General features: G+C 45.0%; 2 protein-coding genes across 3 annotated transcripts in view; one reads left to right on the top strand and one right to left on the bottom strand.

Annotated features, from left to right (window-relative positions):
* Positions 1-13330, bottom strand: part of SLC4A3 (solute carrier family 4 member 3) — a 60891-nt gene extending 47561 nt beyond the window's left edge. Inside the window, exons 1-2 of one of the 2 annotated variants that reach the window (XM_068245962.1) lie at positions 13242-13330; positions 13079-13154 (exon numbers count right to left, since the gene is read on the bottom strand). Coding sequence is in view for 1 of the 2 variants with exons in the window: in XM_068245961.1 (XP_068102062.1) it covers positions 6157-6358 (202 nt within the window). In the remaining variant the exon portion in view is untranslated. Of the gene's footprint in view, positions 1-6156; positions 6857-13078; positions 13155-13241 lie in introns of those variants that run through there. The other variant, XM_068245961.1, reaches the window with a different exon arrangement.
* Positions 13331-15635: 2305 nt separating this feature from the next.
* Positions 15636-26141, top strand: part of STK11IP (serine/threonine kinase 11 interacting protein) — a 70037-nt gene continuing 59531 nt past the window's right edge. Inside the window, exon 1 of the mRNA XM_068245958.1 lies at positions 15636-15726. The gene's annotated coding sequence lies outside the window, so the exon portion shown is untranslated. The remainder of the gene's footprint in view (positions 15727-26141) is intronic.

Here is a 26141-nt window from a genome sequence, read left to right as displayed (position 1 = left end):
CGCCACCCAGCCAATCCTCAGTGCTCCAGCAGTCAGCTGACTAAAGAGTCAGCTGACCCTCCTACGTAGGAGGTATACATCCTGACCCTTTGCCTCTGTGTAGCAGAGAGGCCAGGCCCGGGGTCCGCGCGCGAACTCGTGCTGAAGGCTGCCGGCTGCACCACCGGACCCGTCGCCAAGTCGCCAGCCGCGGCGGCGGTGTCCCCACGAGCCCGTGCCAGCAGTTCCGCATGTGAGGCGGAACTTGCTGGCTGGGAAGCGGAGACCGCCGCCATGCTGCCCCGCGTGGCGGCGTCTCCGCGGATTCTCACACTTGCGGTCACGTAGGTAGGTAGGTGCACTGAACAGGTATTCAGGGATTGGTATTACAAATGTGCAGCTGTCACACACACAGGTACCGTGAACAGGTGCAGTGACTGGTATATAACACTGCGTGCGGTCATGTGGGTAGGTGCACTGAACAGGTATGCAGGGATTGGTATTACAAATGTGCAGCTGTCACACACACAGGTACCATGAACAGGTAGTCACTGAATGTGCTGGGCCTGGCAGGGGCACAGTAGGAATTACCAAGGGGCCAAGGGCCAGTTGCGACTGACAGGGCTGTATATGCAACAAGTGTCTGTGGGACACACACACACAAAAAAAAATAGATCACAAGAACAACATTAGCTCTCAAAAGAGCTGTTGAGCATGAGGAGTGCTTTTTAGCAATAAGTATCAGCAAGAAAGAGCAACCTAACAAGCCTAACAAGAGCCTAACTAAACTTTCCCTAATGTCTCTGCAGCAAGCTCTCCCTTCTCTAATTACTGCAGCCACACAAGTGAGTGAAATGGCAGACACTGCCTGCCTTTTATAAGGACGGGGGGGGGGAGCTCCAGGAGGGAGTGTAGCCTGATTGGCTACCCTGTGCCTGCTGACTGTGATGTATAGGGGGCAGGTCGAACTCGCGTATATTTCTTGTTAGATCACGATCGCGAACCACCGAAGTTTGCGTGTCCGCGTTTGAATGCGAACCGTTCGAGCCATCTCTAGTCTTATACTGCTGTAAGTTATCATATGAACATGTACCCGTATTGGTGACATCTCAAGCCACCCATCAGCTATGTATGTACTTGTATTGCTGGGAGTCATTGGGCTTGATTCACAAAGCAGTGCTAACCTACTTAGCACGTCTAAAGTCTTTAGACGTGCTAACCAGGGTGCTAAGTAGGTTAGCACCGGATTTCTCAATCAGACCGCGCGCAAAGTTTTGTGCCCAAAGTTTTACGCCACAAAGTCCTATGCGCGCACCAAGTCCCAGTTTTGCGCGCGAAAAGCTGGTTTAGACGTGCTAAGGGGATTTTCACAGGCGTGCTAACAGTTAGCACTGCTTTGTGAATCAAGCCCATTGATTGTACAGAGTTTTGAACTTCTCATGAATTTATGCTCCTCACTATTTATTTTGTACTATGTGAAACGCTGTGAAAGACATTGACACTATATAAATAAAAAATAATAATAATAAAATTCATAACGCGAACCTTGCACACTATATAAATTAAAAATAATAATAATAGTTCTAATAATGAAATCCATAATGTGAACCTCGCTTAAACCGTTTTGCATGGATTTTGTTATGCGTTTTTGTATTCCGCATTATTGTTATGTGTAAATATTTATTTAACAACAAACTATGTTTATTCAAAAATAAAAAAAAATAAAAAAAAATCAGAGGAAATACTTTTCTGAACACATCATAAAATGAATAAATTGCTGAACACGCTCCTTCTTGCTGGATGAACACTGTTCCCAGAATACGCGTGGAGGCGACTACTTTCTGGGTCATGTCAATATTTCCAGGATTCCCTGAACTCTAGTGACATCACCCAGCACTAGAGATAGCCAATGGGATGCTAATAAGTCCAACTTTCATGCAAATTGAATGCAAGTTGTATGTTGCTTGGAAATGGGCCAATCAAATGCACTTCCTGTTGATTTTAATTGGCTGAGTTCCAAGCTGCGTATGATTTGGATTCATTCTGTATGCAAACAGGGGTTCCTTGTATCTCATTGGTCATTTCTACTCAAGGTGAAAGCTGTGTATGACAAATGGCATCCCGGCTGAATTCTGAATCAACAAGCCCTTTATGGGTCTTAAAGGAGAACTCTGGGATGCACTAAATAACTGTGTCCCCTAGTTATATCAATTCACAACCAGGAACATTACCAGAAAGCTAACGAATACATCACCAGGAACAATACCAGGAGGCTTACTAATACATCACCGGGCACATTACCTGGAGGCTTACCAATACATCACCAGGAACATTACCAGGAGGCTTACTAATACATCACCGGGCACATTACCTGGAGGCTTACCAATGCATTACCAGGAACATTACCAGGAGGCTTACCAATACATGACCAGGAACATTACCAGGAGGCTTACCAATACACCACCAGGAACATTACTAGGAGGCTTACCAATACACCACCAGGAACATTACCAGGATGCTTACCAATACACCACCAGGAACATTACCAGGAGGCTTACCAATACACCACCAGGAACATTACCAGGAGGCTTACCAATACATGACCAGGAACATTACCAGGACGCTTACCAATACACCACCAGGAACATTAACAGGAGACTTACCAATACACCACCAGGAACATTACCAGAAGGCTTCCCAAAGCACCACCAGGAACATTACCAGGAGGCTTACCAATACACAACCAGGAACAATACCAGGAGGCTTACCATTACATCACCAGGAACATTACCAGGAGGCTTACCAATACATCACCAGGAACATTAACAGGAGGCTTACCAATACATGACCAGGAACATCACCAGGAGGCTTACCAATACACCACCAGGAACATTACCAGGAGGCTTACCAATACACCTCCAGGAACATTACCAGGAGGCTTACCAATACACCTCCAGGAACATTACCAGGAGGCTTACCAATACATGACCAGGAACATTACCAGGAGGCTTACCAATACATAACCAGGAACATTACCAGGAGGCTTACTAATACATCATCGGGATCATTACCAGGCGGCTTACCAATACATCACCGGGAACATTACCAGGAGGCTTACCAATACTCCACCAGGAACATTACCCGGAGTCTTACCAATACACCACCAGGATAATTACCAGGAGGCTTTCCAATACACCACCAGAAACATTACCAGAAGGCTTACCAATACATCACTAGGAACATTCCCTGGAGGCTTACCAATACACCATTAGGACAATTACCAGGAGGCTTACCAATACACCACCAAGAACATTACCAGGAGGCTTACCAATACACCACCAGGAACATTACCAGGAGGCTTACCAATTCATCACCAGGAACATTACCAGGATGCTTACCAATACACCACCAGGAACATTAACAGGAGACTTACCGATACATTACCAGGAACATTACCAGGAGGCTTACCGATACATAACCAGGAACATTACCATGAGGCTTACCAATACATCACCAGGAACATTACTAGGAGGCTTACCAATACACCACCAGGAACATTACCAGGAGGCTTACCAATACATCATCAGGAACATTACCAGGAGGCTTACCAATACACCACCAGGACAATTACCAGGAGGCTTACCAATACACCACCAGGAACATTACCAGGAGGCTTACCAATACATGACCAGGAACACTACCAGGAGGCTTACTAATACATCACCGGGAACATTACCAGGAGGCTTACTAATACACCACCAGGAACATTACCAGGAGGCTTACCAATACACCACCAGGAACATTACCAGGAGGCTTACCAATACACCACTAGGAACATTACCAGGAGGCTTACCAATACACCACCAGGAACATTACCAGGAAGCTTACTAATACACAACCAGGAACAATACCAGGAGGCTTACCATTACATCACCAGGAACATTACCAGGAGGGTTACTAATACACACCACCAGGGACATTACCAGGATGCTTACCAAAACACCACCAGGAACATTACTAGGAGGCTTACCAATACACCACCAGGACAATTACCAGGAGGCTTACCAATACACCACCAGGAACATTACCAGAAGGCTTACCAATACACCACCAGTAATATTACCAGGAGGCTTACCAATACACCACTAGGGACAGTATTAGTGGAACTTACAAATACACAAACAGGAACATCACAAGGGAACATACTAATAGACCAACAATGACATTACCAGGGATAACAGCCTGTACACCACAAGGGATGTTTACATACTCAATGGTCACTGGCCCACTTTAGGGATTGGTAGGGAAAGCTTATACTCAACCTACATATCATGACTACACCACATTACCAAGCCAATAACCAATACATTTCTTGGTTCTTTGCCACTTCACCACCAAGGTTTTTCCCCTGGTCACCTGTCCATCACTAATCTTATTTTGTGTCAGCGTATCTAACCAACTCATCATTGCTTTTCCTTTTAATCATACCCAACTAAACCTGTTTTATGTGTAAGCAGGGCCACACTTGCTAGTTATAATTAAAAAAAATACTTTCTGTTAAAGGCATTTTCTAAATTATAAAAAAGGCTGATCCTAGTTGGAGTGTTTTCTGTTTAGCAAAAAATAGCTTGTCATTGTCCATTGGTCATAAAACCTGATGAAAGCTCTGACAGGCAGAACCTCTGTCATCTGAAGAGTGATCTGTATTGTTCCAAATGTACAAGGTTAAAGTGTGTGCCCTGCAATTGTACTTTTATCATTTTGTCTGACTGCACTTTTTGGGGGTTAAGTCTTGGAAATGACCATGAAGAAAGCTATCTTAAAAATGTACTGCCCACTGAAATAAAAAAAAGTATCAGAAGGAATTCTTACCATACAGCAGAAACAGAAAGGGCACTAAAACTGCATTTCTAGATTGACAAATAAGTCAATTTTACTAACAACAATGGATTTTAATGTTTAGTCACCTGTTAAAGCAAAACTGTTGAGTAAAAATGATGTAGTTTATTGGCTAACTCAATAGAGTGAAAAAGTAGACTTCACTTGTCATCCCTGGGCGTAATTAATCGTCTATGGTTTCTGATGTAACCAGCAGTTACAGGACAGATTGGAGAATAGGAACCTATGTTCCCAAAGCCAATCTAAGAGCTGGATTTATGAAATTAACAGCAGAAATTATTCATTGAAGAACTGTACAAAAGAAACATATGGAAAGCTGAGATTTCCTCTAGTAGACAAATATAATAGTGCAATTTTATATATATATATATATATATATATATATATATATATATATATATATATATATATATATATATACACATATATACATATATATATATATACATACAGTATATATATATATATATATATATATATATATATTCATATACATATATATATATATATATATATATATATATATATATATATGGACGAATTTAAGAAAACACATAAATTATTAAGTTAGAGACTTAACTTTTTAAATATGTTTGCCATGAGGGTGTAATGTTGTTATCTGCACATAGGGGATTGTACAAAAATGGTAAAAATGCACCTTTATTTCCAAATAAAATATTTTTACCATATATTGTACTAGAGACATATTTAAATGTTGGAATAACTGGAACAAATGGGCAAATAAAATGTGTGGGTTTTATCTACAGTTGCATGTTTTATTTTAAAAGTATAATGGCTGAAAACTGAGAAATAATTATTCTTATTATTTCTGTTAAAATGCATATGAAATAAAATAATTCTTAGCAAAAAATACCACCCAAAGAAAGCCCAATTTGTGGTGGAAAAAAAAACCAATGTATAGATGATTTTGGTGTGATAAGTAGTGGTACAGTTATTGGTGAATGGTTAATTTGCATATATTCAGCAGTAATGCACTGGGAGACGTCTCAAGCTCACTCCAACCTGAATTATCGCAAATTCTTTCTGTTTTAAGAAAGCAAACTTTTGTTTTTATTGGTGAATGAATGGGTGGAGCGCTGAAATGTGAAAATTGCTTTGGTCTATAAGGGAAAAAACCCTCAGTAGTGAAGAGGTTAAGAACCCTGTTTTTTTCATAAAGCATGACACAGAAATTAAATTGAAGTGCACATATACGTACATAAGACATCAAATGCAAAAAAAGGGTTATTTTTGCATAAATGAATCCTTTTTACTCACCGATCCTGTCTCCATCTGGCTGCGTGAGATGGTTTTTGATGGACTCCCACAGGTCATAATCATCAAAGTTCAGGACAAACTCTTCAAAGTCCTCATGACCTACTGAATCTCTCATGTTTCTGGATGAACTTTCTTTTCTGGTCATCTCGTTGGAGGCTTCCTCCTTTCCTTCACTCTCATCTCCTTCATGTATGGTTTTCATCTTTCTTCTCTAAGATCACGTCTCCTGGTACAAGCCTATTCTTGCCCTACTCTTATTGTTTACAGAGAAGTTCCCACCTTATGACAGATTGGTTGGTCCTAGCAAACCTTTTCAAGGGGGTCAGCCATATAAAGTAGAAGAAACAGTGCGGAAATATGACCATTCCAATCGTGCCCACATATCACAGGAAGATCTCTTCACCTGACCTGGAGCCAAGCAACTATGTAAGACATATTTCTTGCCTTCAGAAGGCTATGGGAATCCTTCATTAACTTACCGTGAAAGTTACCCAATTCCCTCTCTATTCCTCCCAAGTGGAACTGGAATGATTGCTTGGAGATTAACTAACAAATGTTAGGAGATGTCCACATTTGTCCTACACCTAGTCTACTTTATTCAACTACTTCTACCATTATGTAGCTTATTCCCCTATTCCAGATCTGCCCTGATGTTCTAGACATTCTTAGTCTTCTGGTGCTCTACAACCTCACTGTTCGGTATCTGCATCTTATCTGTGAGTCACTACCAGTCTGTCCTATTGAGTTCCCCATGCCCCCAGGAACCATACATGGATTTCCATGACGTATCTCTGCCATCTCAGGCATGAGTGGTGAAAGTCAATGGCACGAGCTCCTTTTTTTAAACTGTGCGCTAACACGTGAATTCATTCTCCATTGTTTTCAACAGGACAAGTGAGGAAACAAGATAGAGGACCAAAGAAGGTTATATGATCCAACAGGGTTAAATGTGACTTGGCTGATTTGAGAAAAGGAGGAAGCCATTTATCTTATGCAGCGTATATAAAATTGTTGGCATTGAACAGACTTCACTGTATCCGAACTACAACAAATCAATACCTTCCCTTGGTGTAATTATTGATCGGCTAGAGATTGATCACTCTCTGGAGCCTCCAGCCATTCCTGAACTTCATTCAATGTCAGAGAACGCTGATGATGAATGGTGGAGGCCTGTGGGACATCCGCGTCTGTTCTTCACAGCTATTCTTGTACTGCTGAACTAAGCAGGGTTTAGACATCATGGAAAACCTGACTGCTCTTGGCTGTAACACTGGAGCAAACATTAAACTAGCAATACCTTGGAAAAAAAATATGCAAGCATTCAAAGAACATAATTAAATTCATAGAATAGTTTAACTTAACTAAGACAGGTTTGCAAAATCACCTAAAATCTTAAGTTTGGAAGTATGTTAACCCATTAGCAGCTTAAGAAATAAGTGGACTGATTCTGACCTCAGTTAGTAGAACTCGTGCTGTAAATTCTTGGAATGCTTTGATCTCTCCCTACTAGCAGAAAATATAGAAACTGAAAGTAGAAGTCCTCTGTTATTGTCTAACACTGCCCCCTAGTGACAAGCGGTCATAAATACACATTACAGCAGTACTAATTAGAAGCAAGGAAATGTAACAAATAAGAAATCAAAAATGTGATAAAATAAATTGGCCTAGAGCACTTGCAATTGGCTGCTAAAGGGTTAATAAATCACATCCAATATTCATTCATCTAAGAACACAAGGTGTGTTCAAAAAACGACTACTTGCTGCAGAAGAATGTGCAGTCAAGCACACAGAGAATGGATTTTCTCATCATTTCCTCTTTCATAAGACATCTTTCCTTTCAGTTGGAAGTCTGTTTCCTCTTTTCAGTAAGCCAGAGATAGGTCTTCTGCCAATGGTCTGTCTTTGTGGTCACCAAGCCATGTCCTCTCACTTCCTCGTTATCTTTTTAAGTCTGTCTTGTAGCTGCCACATACATACTCTTCACACTTGGAACAGCCAAGGGCACCAAAATGTGAGGATCCATCTCAGTGTGGCTGATGAGAAACCACCAGGCACCTTCCAAACACCACACAAGGAACACCAAGAGCCGCCGGTAGTGCAGCAAGGTAGTGTCTCCATATTATGGAAAACTAAAATTACATTTTTCTAGGATGGCAGTAGAGTGTTGTACCGTGTTAGCCATCAGTAAAAGCAAGACGTTTTAAATCAGGATGATACCACTTATTGGCTAACTAAAAATGAATAAAAATAAACAAGCTTTCAGCCTTGCAGCCTTCGTCGGGCTTATATCCTGTTAGTTTGCAACCTGGTGGTACAGACAGCTTATATACATGCAACATCAAAAGGGGAAACAGATTTTTTTTCAAGCATAAATACATGTCATTAAAATGCCTTAATTCAAACAGAACATCTAAATGGGGTTAGAGGTTGTTAGCTGAGATAAGGATCCTTGTTTACTTCATGCTCACAGACCTGGGATTAGGATTGACCCAGAGGTATCGTAAATTCTTAGTTCACAAGTTCAGCTAGAATGGCTGAGAAAGTTCAAATATCATCAGCCTCATACCAATATAAAAAGTTGTTGTCCTTATTCAAACCCTTCTCCACAGCTTTGAACCAATTTATAAATTTTGTTTCTGCTATTAATCGGTCATTTGACGTTTTGAAGCCACCCTTCAGGGCAGTGACACAAAGATCATCCATGCTGTGTCCGTTGGACCGAAAGTGTGTAGCAACTGGGTGTCCAGATTTGGTATCATTAATAGTGTGCCTGTGTCCATTCTTACGTTTGCACAGAGTTTGTCCAGTTTCTCCCACGTACAGAACATTGTCCAAATCTGGACTCCCAGTTGCTACACACTTTCGGTTTTGATTTTTCTAGGATCTGAGTTATAAAGTTTCTGTGCAGAATGATCTAAATGTAATTGAAAGTGGAACTTTAGCAAAAAGGGGGAAAAAAATTAATCAATACATTGCACAGTGAGAAGTTAAAAAATAGTAGAGAGATTAAGAAATGATTAATATTCGCCATGTAATTTCTTCGTGTTGTTTAGTGCACAATCAGCTTGCGCATAACCATCTTTACTACTGGCAGGCATTCAAAAAAAACAGACAGCACCAACTGCTATTATTTATAAGCACACCCACTAACATTGCAATAGGCTAAATGGTTCTTGTTTTTCTATAGATATACATGTGCACAGAGGGAGATACCGGTTGCTTGGCAGTTGGAAACTTTATATTTCCCACAATGCAATGAGGTTCACAGACAGGAAACTGTCAGAACCTAGGTCCTGACATCACACTGTGGGAGGGGTTTTACCACAATATCAGCCACACATACCATCCTGATTAGGGATGATCGGAAAGAGCAAATTCTGTTCCGCTGGAATTGCGGAATTCCGCCAGCGGTAAATTCTGTTGCCATTACATTTCCGCAGAATTTTGTGAATTTCCATTCCCGCGGAAAAATTAAAGTAATCGCAAATGAAACCTTGTTTATGCTAAATGGTAGCCCATTTTTTTTTACAGCAGGAGGTGTCGCTTAAGCCATGGGACCTAGCGGTGGTCCCATGGCAGTCGTTTTGGCACCGCAGGAGGTGTCGCTTAAGCCATGGGACCTAGCGGTGGTCCCATGGCGGTAATTTTGGTGCCACAGGAGGTGTCGCTTAAGGCATGGGACCAAGCGGTGGTCCCATGGTGGTCGTTTTGGCGCCGCAAGAGGTGTCGCTTAAGCCATGGGACCTAGCAGTGGTCCCATGGCGGTCATTTTGGCGCTGCAGGAGGTGTCGCTTAAACCATGGGACCTACCGGTGGTCCCATGGCGGTCGTTTTGGCGCCACAGGGGGTGTCGCTTACGCCATGGGACCTTGCGGTGGTCCCATGGCGTTCATTTTGGCGCCGCAGAAGGTGTCGCGTAAGCTATGGGACCTGGCAGTGGTTCCATGGCGGTCATTTTGGCGCCGCAGGTGTCGCGTAAGCTATGGGACCTGGCGGTGGTTCCATGGCAGTCATTTTGGTGCCGCAGGAGGTGTCGCGTAAGCTATGGGACCTGGCGGTGGTTCCATGGCGGTAATTTTGCCACCCCAGGAGGTGTCGCGTAAGCTATGGGACCTGGCGGTCGTTCCATGACAGTGGTTTTTGCACCACAGGAGGTGTCGCGTAAGCTTTGGGACCTGGCGGTGGATCCATGGCAGTGTTTTTTGTGCCACAGGAGGTGTCGCATAAGCTTTGGGACCTGGCGGTCGTTCCATGATGGTGGTTTTTGCGCCACAGGAGGTGTCGCGTAAGCTATGGGACCTGGCGGTGGATCCATGGCAGTGGTTTTTGCGCCGCATGAGGTGTCGCGTAAGCTATGGGACCTGGCGGTCGTTCCATGACGGTGGTTTTTGTGACACCGGAAGTGTCGCGTAAGCTTTGGGACCTGGCGGTGGATCCATGGCGGTGGTTTTTGCACCACAGGAGGTGTCGCGTAAGCTTTGGGACCTGGCAGTGGTTCCATGGCTGTGGTTTTTGCGCCACAGGAGGTGTTGCGTAAACTTTGGGATCTGGCGGTGGTCCCATGGCGGTGGTTTTGGGGCCGCAGGAGGTGTCGTGTAAGCTATGGGACGTGGCGGTGGTTTTTGCGCCGCAGGAAGTGTCGCGTAAGCTTTGGGACCTATACAAAATGATTGGGATAGGTGAGATAGCTAGGGAGCTGGTCGCTAACATAGGATTGATTGGTTTTTGTTAACACTGTAATTGGTGCTGAAATAATTCCGATTTTCATGCATAAATCCGTTTGGGTGGTTTTTGTAAGCCTCTGATTGGTACAGAAATTCCGATTTTCATGAAGAAATCCTGTTGTTTTCACTTTAAACTTCTTCTAGGGGCTTCCTTTTGATTGGCTTACAAAATTCCGCATTCCGCTGGAATTACGCATCGTTCCGCGGAATTTCTGCTATAGCGCTATGCCAATTCCATTCCGATGCGACGGAACGGAATCAGTAATTTCCGTCTGGAATCGCGGAAAACGGAATTCCGCGGAACGTGGTGAGCATCCCTAATCCTGATCATTTATTTGAGAAAAGGAAAAGATTTCCCGTGGGAAAGGGGGTAATACAGACTGGGATAAAATTAAATCCTGGGTCACAGTTCCTCTTTAAAGTGGATCCGAGAGGAAAAACTAACTATAACAAGTATCTTGTCTATATATTTTATCTAAAGTTTAGATAGTTTACACAGCAAATCTAGCTGCAAACAGCTTCAACAGTTTATGATTATTTATTCCTGTGATACGAGGGTGGCCATGTTCTGGTTGTCACATTACACACAGGCAAGCTGATCTGTATCTCCAGACCCCAGCCTGTGAAAACTTCACTCCCCTCTACTCCTCCCTCCTCCCTTCTGCCTCTGAAATCTCTGGCTAGTAACCTCCTCCTCCTCCTGCCTAGACTGAGCTCCCATAAGCCCTTGCTACATGGCTCTCAAAAAGCCAAGACACTATGGAGGAGCTGTGGGCGAGGCTTGTTTAGTTTATAGGGAATTAGAGTATTTTAAAACAAAACAAAAACAAGTATTTGGCTTGAGGAATGCCCTATTAACTTAATGAAAGGAACACAATTATGCAATATGTAAAAGTTTATCTCGGATCCACTTTAAAAAATTCTTCTGTGTAAAAAAGCCAAGCTCAGGAGGACCTGTATATGCATTGTTTACCTTTCAGGTAAGAGACCACAGTACTTAAAGAGAATCTGTATTGTTAAAATCACACAAAAGTAAACATACCAGTGCGTTAGGGGACATCTCCTATTACCCTCTGTCACAATTTCACCGCTCCCCGCTGCATTAAAAGTGGTTAAAAACAGTTTTAAAAAGTGTGTTTGTAAACAAACAAAATGGCCACCAAAACAGGAAGTAGGTTGATGTACACATAGAAAATACATCCATACACAAGCAGCCTGTATACAGCCTTCCTTTTTAATCTCAAGAGATCATTTGTGTGTTTCTTTCCCCCTGCAGCTATCTTCCACTGAAGTGTCAGGCTGTTTCTTCCTGCAGAGCGCAGACAGCTCTGCCTGTATGTAATTCCTCAGTATGTGAAAGCCCAGGCAGCTCAGAGGAGGATTTATCCAGCTTGTAAAAGATAAGAGAGAAGAGAGAAGCTGCACTAATCTAAATAACACACAGGCAGTGTGCAGAGAGGGGCCTGGAAGGGGGAGATGCATCATAGAACCACAACACTGAAGAACTTGGCAGCCTTCCAGACACAGGCTGACAAGTCTGACAAGAGAGAGATAAGTTGATTTATTACAGAGATGGTGATAGTAGAACTTGCTGCAGTAAGCCAGAGCACATTAGAATAGATTTTGGAACTTGTAGGATGGAAGAAAACCGGATGAAATTTTTGTTACGGAGTCTCTTTAAGGGACAATATTATTATAAAAATGCATTTTGCAAACATTCTGCTACAAAACTCATCGTCTGTCCCTGTAACTTAGTACTCAACCCACCCCCTACAACCCATACCCCCCCTCCCCACACCCCCCTTCCCAGAACACTCGTTATTCACCTCTTCATGCCCTCACATCATGGCTCCCCTCCCCCCAAATGTAACATGCACAATGATGTCATTGTGCATGTGCATACAAAGTGGTACCCCTGACAGGTAACGTTTGTAGAAAAGTTCAAGCTCAGCTCAGTTTCAAATAATTAGGTCAGTGTTCTTAAAGGTGCGTACACACGCACTACGGTCGCCAACGACGGGTCCGTCAGACCCTCCCGCTAGGCAGACTTTCAGGCGACAGTAGCGCGTGTGTACGGCGGACTGATAAGGCTGTTTCTGAGCGATCAGCTAACCCGTTTCCAGAAACAAACATGGTGTAACCTTCCAAGACAGAAGTTGATGCAGTTGGAACAAGATGAAGAAGGTGGGCAGTATTACCCTTCAAATGCAGGAACTTTACACACCGCAACCCTCAATCTTGTCCATGTCACACGTTAGTCACTTCTGGCACAATCTGTAAAGAAAGAAAGGATACAATAAGCCGATCTAACATGTACTTTGTGGGCAGCACGGTGGCGTAGTGGTTAGCGCTCTCTCTCACCTTGCAGCGCTGGGTTGCCGGTTTGAATCCCAACCAGGTTAACATCTGCAAGGATTTTGTATGTTCTCCCCATGTCTGTGTGGGTTTCCTCTGGGAACTCTGGTTTCCTCCCACATCCCAAAAACATACAGATAAGTTAATTGGCTTTCCACTAAATTGGCCCTAGACTATGATACATGCACTCCACTACAGGACACATACATAGACATAGGACTATGGTGGGGACTAGATTGTGAGCCCCTCTGAGGGACCGTTAGTGACAAGACAATAATCTCTGTACAGCGCTGCGTAATATGTCAGCGCTATATCAATACTAAAATAAATAAATACTAAGCTGTGCGGTACTGGACAATGCGCATATTGCACCCAGTCCTTTTTATAAAGTATTCCTCTTTATAAAGTGAGGGTGAGTAAAAAAGAACATATACAGTGGCGTAGCGATAGGGATTGCAGAGGTAGCGACCGCATCGGGGCCCCGAGGGGCCCTCCCTCAAACACAATATTAGCTCTCTATTGGCCCTGTGCCGTTAATAATCACTTCTATAGATGCTTTAAATAGTAGTAATCATTAACAAACTGTTTCCCATCCCCTTCTTGCACCTCTGACACTGTGGTTGCCATTGGCAGGTTTTGGTGCGCCATATCATCAATTGTTATGTATAGAGTGCTTGGGGGGCCCCATGTAAAACTTGCATCAGGGCCCATAGCTCCTTAGCTATGCCACTGTACATGTATTTACATAGATCTGTAGATCAATACAGAAAGAGGGAGAAAGAGGGACAGGGGGAGTGGGAACCCAAAGTGGGACTGTCCCTCCGAATGAGGGACAGTTGGGAGCGATGCACTCGCCTGCGCAGTACAAAAGAGATTTCCTCTGTGTACGAGCAGCTCCACGCTACTGCACATACGCAGCCATACTTGCGCCTGTGCAGTGTGACTGAACTCATACACGGACGCAGAGCCGAATCATCCACAAGGCAAACCTAGGTAGTTGCCTAGGGCCTGGAGAGAGTCTAGGGGCCTGGCTGATGCTAGCCCCCCCAAAAAAAATTCTTACTAAAAAAGCTAGGTGATCATCAGCATTCGGAAAAGCAACTGCCAGAACATGCCTCTGTGTCCCATCTGCAGGGGGATTCGGGAGAAAGATCCACCTCGGGCTCTCTTTAACCACTTGCCGACCGCACGCTTATACCGTGCGTCGGCAAAGTGGCAGCTGCAGGACCAGCGACGCGACGCAGTACTGCGTCGCCAGCTGCAGGCTGATTAAACAGGAAGCAGCCGCTCGCGCGAGCGGCTGCTTCCTGTCAAATCATGGCGGGGGGCTCCGTGAATAGCCTGCGGGCCGCCGATGGCGGCTCGCAGGCTAAATGTAAACACAAGCGGAAATAATCCGCTTTGTTTACATTGTACGGCGCTGCTGCGCAGCAGCGTCGTAAGGCAGATCGGCGATCCCCGGCCAATCAGCGGCCGGGGATCGCCGCCATGTGACAGGGGACGTCCTGTCACAGGCTGCACAGGACGGATAGCGTCCTGTGCAGCCTCGATCGCCGGGGGGGACAGGTAGGAGAGGGAGGGGGGAATTTCGCCGCGGAGGGGGGCTTTGAGGTGCCCCCCCCGCAACACCCAGCAGGCAGGAGCGATCAGACCCCCCCAGCACATCATCCCCCTAATGGGGAAAAAAGGGGGGCAATCTGATCTCTCTGCCTGCAACCTGATCTGTGCTGGGGGCTGCACAGCCCACCCAGCACAGATCACAACAAACAGCGCTGGTCCTTAAGGGGGGGTAAAGGGTGGGTCCTCAAGTGGTTAAAGGACAACTGCAGCGAGAGGTATATGGAGGCTGACATATTTATTTCCTTTCAAACAATACCAGTTACCTGGCAGCCCTGCTGATCTATTTGGCTGCAGTAGTGTCTGAATCACCCCAGAAAAAAAAGCATGAAGCTAATCTTGACAGATCTAATGTCAGAAACATCTGATCTCCATATGCTTGTTCAGGGGCTATGGCTACAATTATTAGAAGCAGAGAAGCAGCAGGATAACCAGGTAACTGGAATTGCTTAAAAGGAAATAAATAGAGGCAAAGTGAAGGTACAATATTAAAAAATATGTTTTACTTAAAACACAAACAGTTCTGGTGTGTATATTATAAAAGAAATACAACAAGGTAGACAAAATTAATACATCTTGCTAAGTAGTGTATGGCAGCCAATTCCTACGTAATAGGCTGAGGCTCCCAGCAGCAGCGCCTCTCTGTCCTCTCCCCGCACTCTATGGTCAGTGAGAGCCGGAAGTGTAGCAGATCGGCTTCACTCTCCTTCTGTGTAATAGTAACCCGGAAGTGGGTAGTGAGGGCAGCCTGTGCCTGGGGCTGGAGGGGGTTAATCAGGAGGGGGAGGAAGGGTCTGATCTGGAGACATCTATAGACAGAGGAAGCTGTGAGTCACCTGAGTGCAGGCTGAGTATCGTGTGACTCTGGATTAAGGTAATCATAGCCTATATACACATTGATATCATGTTATTTCTCCATAGCAGCCATATGTCATGTGTGTGCCACAGAAACTGAAAGTAGCTTAATATGATGCTGCATCACACCCTCCATACTGCTGCTGCCCAATTACCTCTATTGATCTGCACTGTTGTGCTCCAGTTTAGCAGGGCAGAGCTGGCCACCAATAATCATACAATTATTCTGCATTGCTGAGCTGTGGCATCCAATGCTAATTAGCCTGCAGTCCTCAGGAAATAAAGTTCAGCGCTGGGAATGGGGATGGGAATGTTCAGGATTCGCATGTGACGGGCGACAACCATCTAGATCAGGGGTGTCAAACTCAGATACAACTGGGGGTGAAATTGTACACTGGGACCTAGCAACCTCAATGTCTACTGTCCACCCCCTTCCCTTATAAAGTTCCTAGGGGTCTAATGGCCCCGCTTCAGCTCCTTCACAGTTCCCTGGTGTTTAGTGGTCCCCTCCCTCTCCTATACAGTTCCCTGGTGTCTAGTGGTCCTCCCCCATACAGGTCCCTGGTGTCTAGAGGCCCCTACCCTGCATACATTTGAAATCGGCGCCGGTAGACTTGGGCACAGGATACAGCCGGTATATGGCTGATCCTGCTTCTGCACAAGTCCGGGCCGTTTTAATTACTATTCCCCCTCCAGGCCGCCATGGATAGTGGGGGAATGATATAATTCGGCTTCCAGCAATTGCTGGAGGCCGAATTATTATGTTTTTTTTTAAGCCACCTTGGCTCCGTCTTCTGAAAAAAGCACTGCTCCGCCTCCCCTCCCCTATACTGTTCTATAGTGTTAAGTCATTTCGCCTATCTTCCCCATATGGCTTCCCTAGTGGTCTAGGGCTTTACTTCCAATATAGCTTCCCTGGTGGTCTAGAGTGGGGTTTATATGAAAAGGGCGCCTGTAAAAAAGGGCGCCTGTAAAAAAAAGGCGCCTGGTGTAGCCCATATAAACTTCGGCTACAAAAAAGGCGCCTGGTGTAGCCCATATAAAAACTTCGGCTACAAAAAAACTCCGGGATGTGTTAATTACTCCTCCCCCTCCAGGCCGCCATGGATAGTGGGGGAATGAAATAATTCGGCTTCCAGCGCTTGTAGCCCATATAAAAACTTTGTTTACAAAAAAAGGCGCCTGGTGTAGCCCATATAAACTTCGGCTACAAAAAGGGCGCCTGGTGTAGCCCATATAAACTTAGGCTACAAAAAGGGCGCCTGGTGTAGCCCATATAAACTTCGGCTACAAAAAGGGCGCCTGGTGTAGCCCATATAAACTTCGGCTATAAAAAAGGCGCCTGGTGTAGCCCATATCAAAACTCAGGCGCCCTTTTCTACACCTTGTAACCCATATTTCCAGAAATAACATTGATGTCTATGGCGGCGCCCTTTTCATACAGGCAGCTCAGGCGCCCTTTTTAACCAATACCCTAGAGTGGGCCAAACATAATGCAAAGTGGGTAAACCCCTTGAGGGCCAAATCTGAAGGCTCTGCAGGCCGGCGTTTGACATGTATGCTCTAGAGCAGGGGTCTCAAACTCGTGGCCCGCGGGCCATTTGCGGCCCTCGATACAATATTTTGTGGCCCTCGCCGGCAAAAGCTTCCTTCTATAAAGTTCGCTTCAGTGCTCCCAAGTAATCCGCCGCTAAATGAGAGCTGCAGAGCCCCTAAATCGCCCGGGGGGAAATCCGCCGGCATTTCCTGGAAGGGGCAGAGCTTTCAGCTTCAGCTCTGCCCCTCCTGACGTCAATCGAGCACGGATCGCCGCCTCTCCCCGCCCCTCTCTGTGAAGGAAGAGTGAGAGGGGCGGGCAGAGGCGGCGATGCGCCGAGATTGTGAAATTCCTTATCCGGCCCAGCCTCATCCTGACATTGCCTCCTGCGGCCCCCCCAGGTAAATTGAGTTTGAGACCCCTGCTCTAGAGCATACGTGTCAAACTATGACCATCAGATTTGGATCCGAAGTGGTTTCCCAATGTTGCATTATGTTTGGCCCACTCTACACTACCAGGGAAGCAATATTTTAGTAAAGCCCTAGATCACCAGGAAAACTATATTGGGGAGGATCAATAGGCACCAGGGAACTGTATAGGGGAGGGAGGATCAAAAGACACCAGGAAACTGTATAGGAGAGGGAGGATCAATAGAGACCAGGGAACTGTATAGGAGAGGATCAATAGAGACCAGGGAACTGTATAGGGGAGGGAGGATCAATAGACACCAGGGAACTGTATAGGAGAGGGAGGATCAATAGAGACCAGGGAACTGTATAGGAGAGGATCAATAGAGACCAGGGAACTGTATAGGGGAGGGAGGATCAATAGACACCAGGGAACTGTATAGGGGAGGGAGGATCAATAGACACCAGGGAACTGTATAGGGGAGGGAGGATCAATAGACACCAGGGAACTGTATAGGGGAGGGAGGATCAATAGACACCAGGGAACTGTATAGGAGAGGGAGGATCAATAGAGACCAGGGAACTGTATAGGAGAGGATCAATAGAGACCAGGGAACTGTATAGGGGAGGGAGGATCAATAGACACCAGGGAACTGTATAGGGGAGGGAGGATCAATAGACACCAGGGAACTGTATAGGGGAGGGAGGATCAATAGACACCAGGGAACTGTATAGGGGAGGGAGGATCAATAGACACCAGGGAACTGTATAGGGGAGGATCAATAGAGACCAGGGAACTGTATAGGGGAGGGAGGATCAATAGACACCAGAGAACTGTACAGGGGAGGGAGGATCAATAGACACTAGGGAACTGTATAGGGGAGGGAGGATCAATAGACACCAGGGAACTGTATAGGGGAGGATCAATAGAGACCAGGGAACTGTATAGGGGAGGGAGGATCAATAGACACCAGGGAACTGCATAGGGGAGGGAGGATCAATAGACACCAGGGAACTGTATAGGGGAGGGAGGATCAATAGACACCAGGGAACTGTATAGGGGAGGGAGGATCAATAGACACCAGGGAACTGTATAGGGGAGGGAAGTTCACTAAACACCAGGGAACTGTATAGGGGAGGGAAGTTCACTAAACACCAGGGAACTGTATAGGGGAGGGAGGATCAATAGACACCAGGGAACTGTATAGGGGAGGGAGGATCAATAGACACCAGGGAACTGTATAGGGGAGGGAGGATCAATAGACACCAGGGAACTGTATAGGGGAGGGAGGATCAATAGGCACCAGGGAACTGTATAGAGGAGGGAGCAAGGGCCACTTAACATCAGGGAACAGTAAAGGGGAGGAGGGACCATAAGACACCAAGTAATTTTATAAGGGAGGGAGGTGGCCACTAGACATTAAGGTTGGCTCGGGACTTGATCCCAGTGTTCAATTTCGTCCCACTTTGTATTTGAAAGAACTGTAGTCAGAAGAATATGGAGGCTGCCATATTTATGTCCTTTTAAAGGGAACCTAAACTGAGGAGATGGATTTTTCCTTTTAAAATAATACCAGTTGCCTGACTCTCCCGCTGATCCTGTGACTCTAATAATTTCAGCCACAGCCCCTCAACAAGCATGCAGATCAGGTGCTCTGACTGAAGTCAGACTGGATTAGCTGTATGCTTGTTTCAGGTGTATGATTCAGCCACTACTGCAACCAAAGAGTTCAGCAGGATTGCAAGACAACTGGTATTGTTTAAAAGGAAACATCCATATCCCTCTCAGTTTAGATTCTCTTGAAACAATACCAGTTGCCTGGCAGTCCTGCTGATCTATTTGGCTGCCGTAGTGTCTGAACAATACCAGAAGCAAGCATGCAGCCAATCTTGTCAGATCTGACAATAATGTCAGAAACACCTGATCTGCTGCATGCTTGTTCAGGGGCTATGGCTAAAAATATTAGAGGCAGAGGATCAGCAGGACAGCCAGGCAACTTGTATTGCTAAAAAGGAAATATGACAGCCTCCATATACCTCTTGCTTTGGTTGTCCTTTAAATTTGAGATCCCTGATCTAAAGGGATTAAGGCTAGTACACACTAGCAATTTTGATTGACCAATGATTGCTCAATTTTACCACCTCCATGTAGTATGACCATTTACCTATATAATCTGCATAGAACTGAAAATCTGTTTGGCCCTCATACTACATGGAGGTGGTAAAATTGAGCAATCATTGGTCAATTAAAATTGCTAGTGTGTACTAGCCTTTACTGAAAAATGTTTGAGTGGGAGGCACCTGGAAAATAGAGATCTGAACTGAAATGTCACATCTCAGGATTTACGTTATTAACCATTACAGGGTTTGGAATTGGTTTTGGCTGAATTGAAATTGTGCACGCTTGCTCTCTAAATGTAATTTGCCCCGTGCCAATGCCTGGTACACACACGATGCAATTTCCTGTCAGATAAATGGATCATGTCCGATCTGCTCCCAATCAAGAACAGGATTGATTTTCAGATCAGCAGAGCAGCTAATTTGTAAACACAGGATGCTAACCCTATGTCTGCTTCCATGAAAGCAGGAAGTAGACACACTGCAGCTTTATTACATGATTTGTATCAGCTGTAACAAAAATCTTTTTCTTTTAGGCTGCTTACACACTAAGACGTTAGTGCAGCCTGTAATGCTCCCCCAACGCACAGCAATGTAACACAAGTGGGCTGTTCACACTGCCCACGTTGCGTTACATGTAACGCTGCACGTTGTAGTGAAAGTGCAGCATGCTACGGCGTTACAGCGGCTTAAGCCGTGTTAGACTGTTTGCACATGCTCAGTCATGTTTGGGAGGAGGGGAGAGCGGCCGGGCACATGGCTAATTAATATTCACTGCACGTTGTGACGTGCAGTGTTTACTTCCTGGTGCGGCCGCTCTGTGCGGCGATTGGCCGGCGGGACCACGTGATGCCGCATGCGCACAAGAGTACGCATCACGGACGCCAGAGTGAGCTGCACAACGCGGCTCACTCTGACGTCTACATCGAAGAGCACCAGGCCTTGCGTTAGGTGCACGTTATGCGACCTTAACGTAGCACCTAACGCAACGTCTTGGTGTGCAAGTAGCCTAAAGGTTATGTTGTTGCATATCTTTTAGAGCAGAGAGGAAGTTTTGAGTTCAGGTCCACACACACAAAAAAGCTATTTGTCTGATACTCTGATTGATTGCTAATGTTTTCTTTGTTTGAAGTCAACAAACTTGTATTTGCTTGTACAGGAGAAGCAGTAACATACAATGCTAAAGTAAATATTACAAATGGTTTATACTAGACAAAAAGGAAAAAGGATATAAAATAACATAATTGTTATCAATCCAGCCCTCTGAATTGATCATCTCTAGAAGATAACTACTCAATTCAGAAAAGGGCCAGACATTAACACTGAATTACTTGAAACAATTGAGTCCCTCCCTTCTCATCTCTGATATCATTAACCACTAGCCGACCAAGTGATTTTCCATTGATCTGTGCTGGGTGGGCTCTTCAACCCCCAGCACAGATCATATTGCAGGCAGGACGATCAGACTTCTCCCCCCCCCCCTTTTTTTTCCCCACTAGGGGGATGTCCTGCTGGGGGTCTGATCGCCGCCGCTCTGCTGTGCCTTGCGGGGGAGGGTCCTCAAAGCCCCCCTCCACAGCGCTATTCCCCCCTCCCTCTCCTTCCCTCCCTCTCCCTGGCTCTGTGGGCGGTACATGACGGCGATACGTCCTGTACCGCCTCTGATAGGCTTCAGCCTATCAGACGGCGGCGATCCCCGGCCTATCAGAGGCCGGGGATCGCCGATCTCCCTTATGGCGCTGCTGCTGCTGCAGCGCCGTGCAGTGTAAACTCCGGGGATTTCTTCCCCGAGTGTTTACATTTCGCCTGCGAGCCGTGATCGGAGGCTCGCAGGCAGTTCATGGAGACACCCTCCGTGAACTGACATGGAACGGCCATTTCCATGGAAACCCGCAGACAACCAGTTTATGCCAATTGGCGTTAGCTGGTCGTCAAGAGGTTAAAGAGAACCTGAACTGAAAATAATGCTGGGAATACACGGCTCAATTCTGAGTCATTTAGATGGCTCGATAGATAATTTACGACACATCCTATCTCCCTCCCCGATCGTTTTGCCGCTCGATTCTGCATTGAGGACAACGGAAAAAGATAAGAAAAACGAGCGCGGAATCGATTGAGCGGCAAAATTGAGCCGTGTATGCCTAGCATTAAGAGTCAAAATAACCATACACAGGTCATACTTGCCTCCCATGTGGGAACTAGCTCTAAAAGAGAAAATATGATAATGTTCTATTTCTCAGATAATAGTCATCACAAATATTTGACATAAATAGCAGTGTTTAGTCCACAAAAATGCAATAAACCAATCAAAACAAGTTATTTGTGCTGCTGCAGTAAATCAGTCACCCAATCATCTGCAAGACATCCAGGGAGTTTACATTTTCGTTAGAATTAGGTCAGCAATGGCTGCCTCCCTAATCTTTATTCACACCTGATTTAAATCAGTCTTCTGAGCAAGGGCTAAAGAAAGCAGAACTGCGTGCTTTGCCCACAGCCGCCAATTAGTTACATGTTCTTTAATTTTAGGTACAAGTTCTCTTATTGTGGCTGAAAGCCCTTTCTGACCATCAGAGGATGGTTGAGTTTGTGGACATATTCCACCCAGCAGAAGCTCTTTCCATAAAAGTGTATGATTGGACAGTCCGAGCGTGCAGGCTCATGTCTGCAGTGGGTGGTGCTACAAGATGGGTGTGGCTTATGCCAAGGGGATAAAGACACAATTGGTCAGGGGTGTCTGTTACTCCAGCTTCTGTGTTTCCTGAGATTGGTAGAGAAGGGTTTGCTGGCAGGGTTGTGAAGTCGAGGAGTTGGAGCAATTTTTGGGTACCTGGAGTCAGAGGTTTCATAAGTTGGAGATGGAGTCCAGATCCCTGTATGATGTCCAAGGTAAGTACAGACGGTGCACAACTGAGATAGGAAACTGGACTATTACAATGCCCGCTATGCAGGCTTTCCAAATAAAGACCAAGCCTCATACACACGTTCAACAGCGGTCTTTTATGCCGCACAATTATCAAACAACTTTTGTTGTGAAACAACAAAAGTTGTTTCACAAAATTGTTCACAAAACTGATAAGACTGATAAGGTGGCAGTCTTATCAGTTGTGTGAACAATAGCAAGCAACTTTTTTTTTTTGGTTGTTTCAACTTGTTTCACAACAAATGTTGTTTGATATTTGTGCTGCATAAAAGACCGCTGTTGAGCGTGTGTATGAGGCTCTACACAAGTACAGAATCAGGGCTCTGGAGTCAGTCAAGGAGTTGGTGTCAGAGCAATTTTGGGTACCTGGAGTTGGAGTCAGTGGTCTCAATAAACTGAGGAGTCTGAATCTGATGATTTATGAACCAAATCCATATCCTTTGTAAAAATTAGACTAAGGAGTCTGAGTCATTTTGGGTACCTATAGTTGAAGACTGAGTCAATGGTTTCATAAACTGATCAGTAGGAGTCTAATGAATTTTGTACTGACTCCACAGCCCTGTACAGAATGCTGTCTCAAGTCAGGTTACCAAGCCAACCCCGCCATTGCTACGTAACCCCAATCCTTTGTTCACTACACTCGCTACCAATAAAATGGAGAATCCTTTTAAAAATCGTCATGTCCACATTCAAATGCCCACACAACCTGGGCCCCGGATAACTGAAGGATTTGTTGCAACTGCATCACACATCCAACAACCTCAGATGCAAAGGATCCAATAACCTGACCACCCCCAGAGTCCAACTAAAAACATTTGGAGCCACAGCTTTCTGTCATGCTGCCCCTACCTTGTGTAATGCCTTACCAAACGTAATCAAGACAGCTTCAACTCTGGACACATTTAAATCAAAATTGTTTAATCTGGCATTTATGATCTTATGATCACATCATTTCCTGCCCAACCCCCCCCCCCCCCTCCTGTATATATCACTGTGTATTGAGACAAGTTTATGCGCTTTGGGTCCTACGGGAGAAAAGAGCTTTACAAATGTTTAGTTGTTGTTGTAAAAATAGCAGATTGTCTGTCGTCCACCATGTGACAGGAAAATGCTGCATATTAATAGAGCTGTGTAATCTCTACGCAGGTTTCGGATACTGCAGGCTGTGTTTGCTGATGCAAAGTTCTGTTTGTCTTTCTTCTACCTGTTTTACTGTTTTCTAATTAGGCTAAAAAAGGAAACATCAGATAAGGATGTATCCACTTCCTCATTGCAGAACCTAAACTGAGAAGGATATGGATTTTTCCTTTTGATACCAGTTGCCTGATTCTCCTGCTGATCCTGTGTCTCTAATGCTGGGCATACACTGCTCGATTTTTGCCGCTCGATGCGCCTGGTCGTTTTCCGCGCTCGATTTTGCAGGCGATTCTCTTGTTTTCCGCTCGTTTTTCTTATCTTTTCCCATTGTCCTCCATTCAGAATCGAGCGCGGACGCGATCAGGTAGGAGATCGGACGTGTCGGAAATTATCTATCGAGCCATCTAAATGGCTCAGAATCGAGCCGTGTATTCCCAGCATAATACCACAGCCCCTCAACAAGCATGCAGATCAGGCGCTCTGACTGAAGTCAGACTGGATTAGCTGCATGCTTGTTTCAGGTGTGTGATTCAGCCACTACTGCAGCCAAAGAGATCAGCAGGACTGCCAGACAACTGGTATTGTTTAAAAGGAAACATCCATATCCCTCTCAGTTAAAGGACAACTGTAGTGAGAAGGGATATGGAGGCTGCCATATTTATTTCAATTTAAACAATGCCTGGCAGCCCTGCTGATCTATTTGGCTGCAGTAGTGTCTGAATTACACCAGAAACAATCATGCAGCTAATCTTGTCAGATCTGAAAAAAATGGCAAACACCGGATCTGCTGCATGCTTGTTCAGGGGCTACGACTAAATGTATTAGAAGCAGAGGATCAGCAGGGCTGCCAGGCAACTGGTGTTGCTTTTAAAGGAAATAAATATGGCAGCCTCCATATACCTCTTACTTCAGGTGTACTTTAAGGTTCCCTTTAAAGTGGACCTGAACTTAGAACTCATCTCTGCTCTAAAAGATACACAACAGCATAACATTTAAACAAAAGTCATTTCTTTGGCACAGCTGATTCAAATCCTAAAATAAAGTTGCACAGTTTCTACTTCCTGATTCATGGAGGCAGACATATTTACAAATGGCCTTATGGTCATGTGACACAGGGGGAGATCTAATTACAACTAGTGGTTAGTCACAGATGAGGGGGAATTACACAGGCTAAACTCTCTAAATAGATACAGGGTGCATTTCTGTTATGTTTTCCTTCTGTCCTGTGAAAGAGTTCAGGTCCACTTTAACTATATTTTCCATCGAGCAATTAGACAATTAACTTTATAGAGCGATCAACACCAGTGCGGTTGATTGAAAATCGATTGACTAGTGGCCCCCACACACTACAAGCGAGATCCTGGCGATTCACCTTCGCTAATCGATCTGAACAGTGTTGTGCCTCCACACTCTGAAACTAAAAATCAGTTCTGTGTTCAATGAAATCATGTGACAAGTAGCCGATTTCCTTTACGAGCGACTGATGTTTTTCATCCTGCCCTATCAAGTAAATTAGTCTATTCAGCCGGATATCGGCCTATTTCCATCGCTCGAGCAGAATGGATCATAATTGATTCTCACCCGATCTGATGAAATGATCAAATCGAATGGTTTATTGAACAGGAAAATATTAAGGCTGCCTATACATGACTCGATATTGCGGCCCGATCGACCTTCCTCTTCGAGAATTTTATAGAATCGGTGCCACACCATGGCCATCTGATTCGATCTTTTGATTGATTTCTTGCGGCCTACACACTTTCCTGATTGCCTCAGGTGACCGTTTACCACAGGTGGTCTGTTCAGCTCAGAGCTGTGGAATCGGTACAAAAATCATCCAACTCCTAATCCGACTCCTCGGTGAAACCACCGATTCCAACTCCAGGTACCCAAATGACTCTGACTCCATAGTCTAATGCTGGATACACAGGGTGCGTTTCCGCACTCAATGCGCCCGTCGATTCGCGTCGACTCTATTATTTCTGATATGTCCGATTCACGTTTCGATGGATCGTTAGGTCGATTTGGCATACTTTACATGTAAATCGACCTAACAATCATCGAAATGCTCGGAAATAATCGAGTCGACGCAAATCAACAGGCGCATCGAGTGCGGGAACGCGAAGTGTGTATCCAGCATAACAATTACAAGGGCTGTGGATTTGGTACAAAAATCATCCGACTTCCAGTTACCCAAAATTGCTGCTGTTTATGATACCACCGACTGGAGGTAACCAAAACTGCTAAGACTGCGACTCCTGTTCTCCGACTCCTGGCTCCACAGCCCTGCTTCAGCTTTCTGCTCCATAAGACAG

Source organism: Hyperolius riggenbachi, chromosome 7 (assembly GCF_040937935.1).
Source record: "Hyperolius riggenbachi isolate aHypRig1 chromosome 7, aHypRig1.pri, whole genome shotgun sequence".
NCBI lineage: Eukaryota > Metazoa > Chordata > Amphibia > Anura > Hyperoliidae > Hyperolius > Hyperolius riggenbachi.
This window is presented reverse-complemented; position numbering and strand designations above follow the sequence as displayed.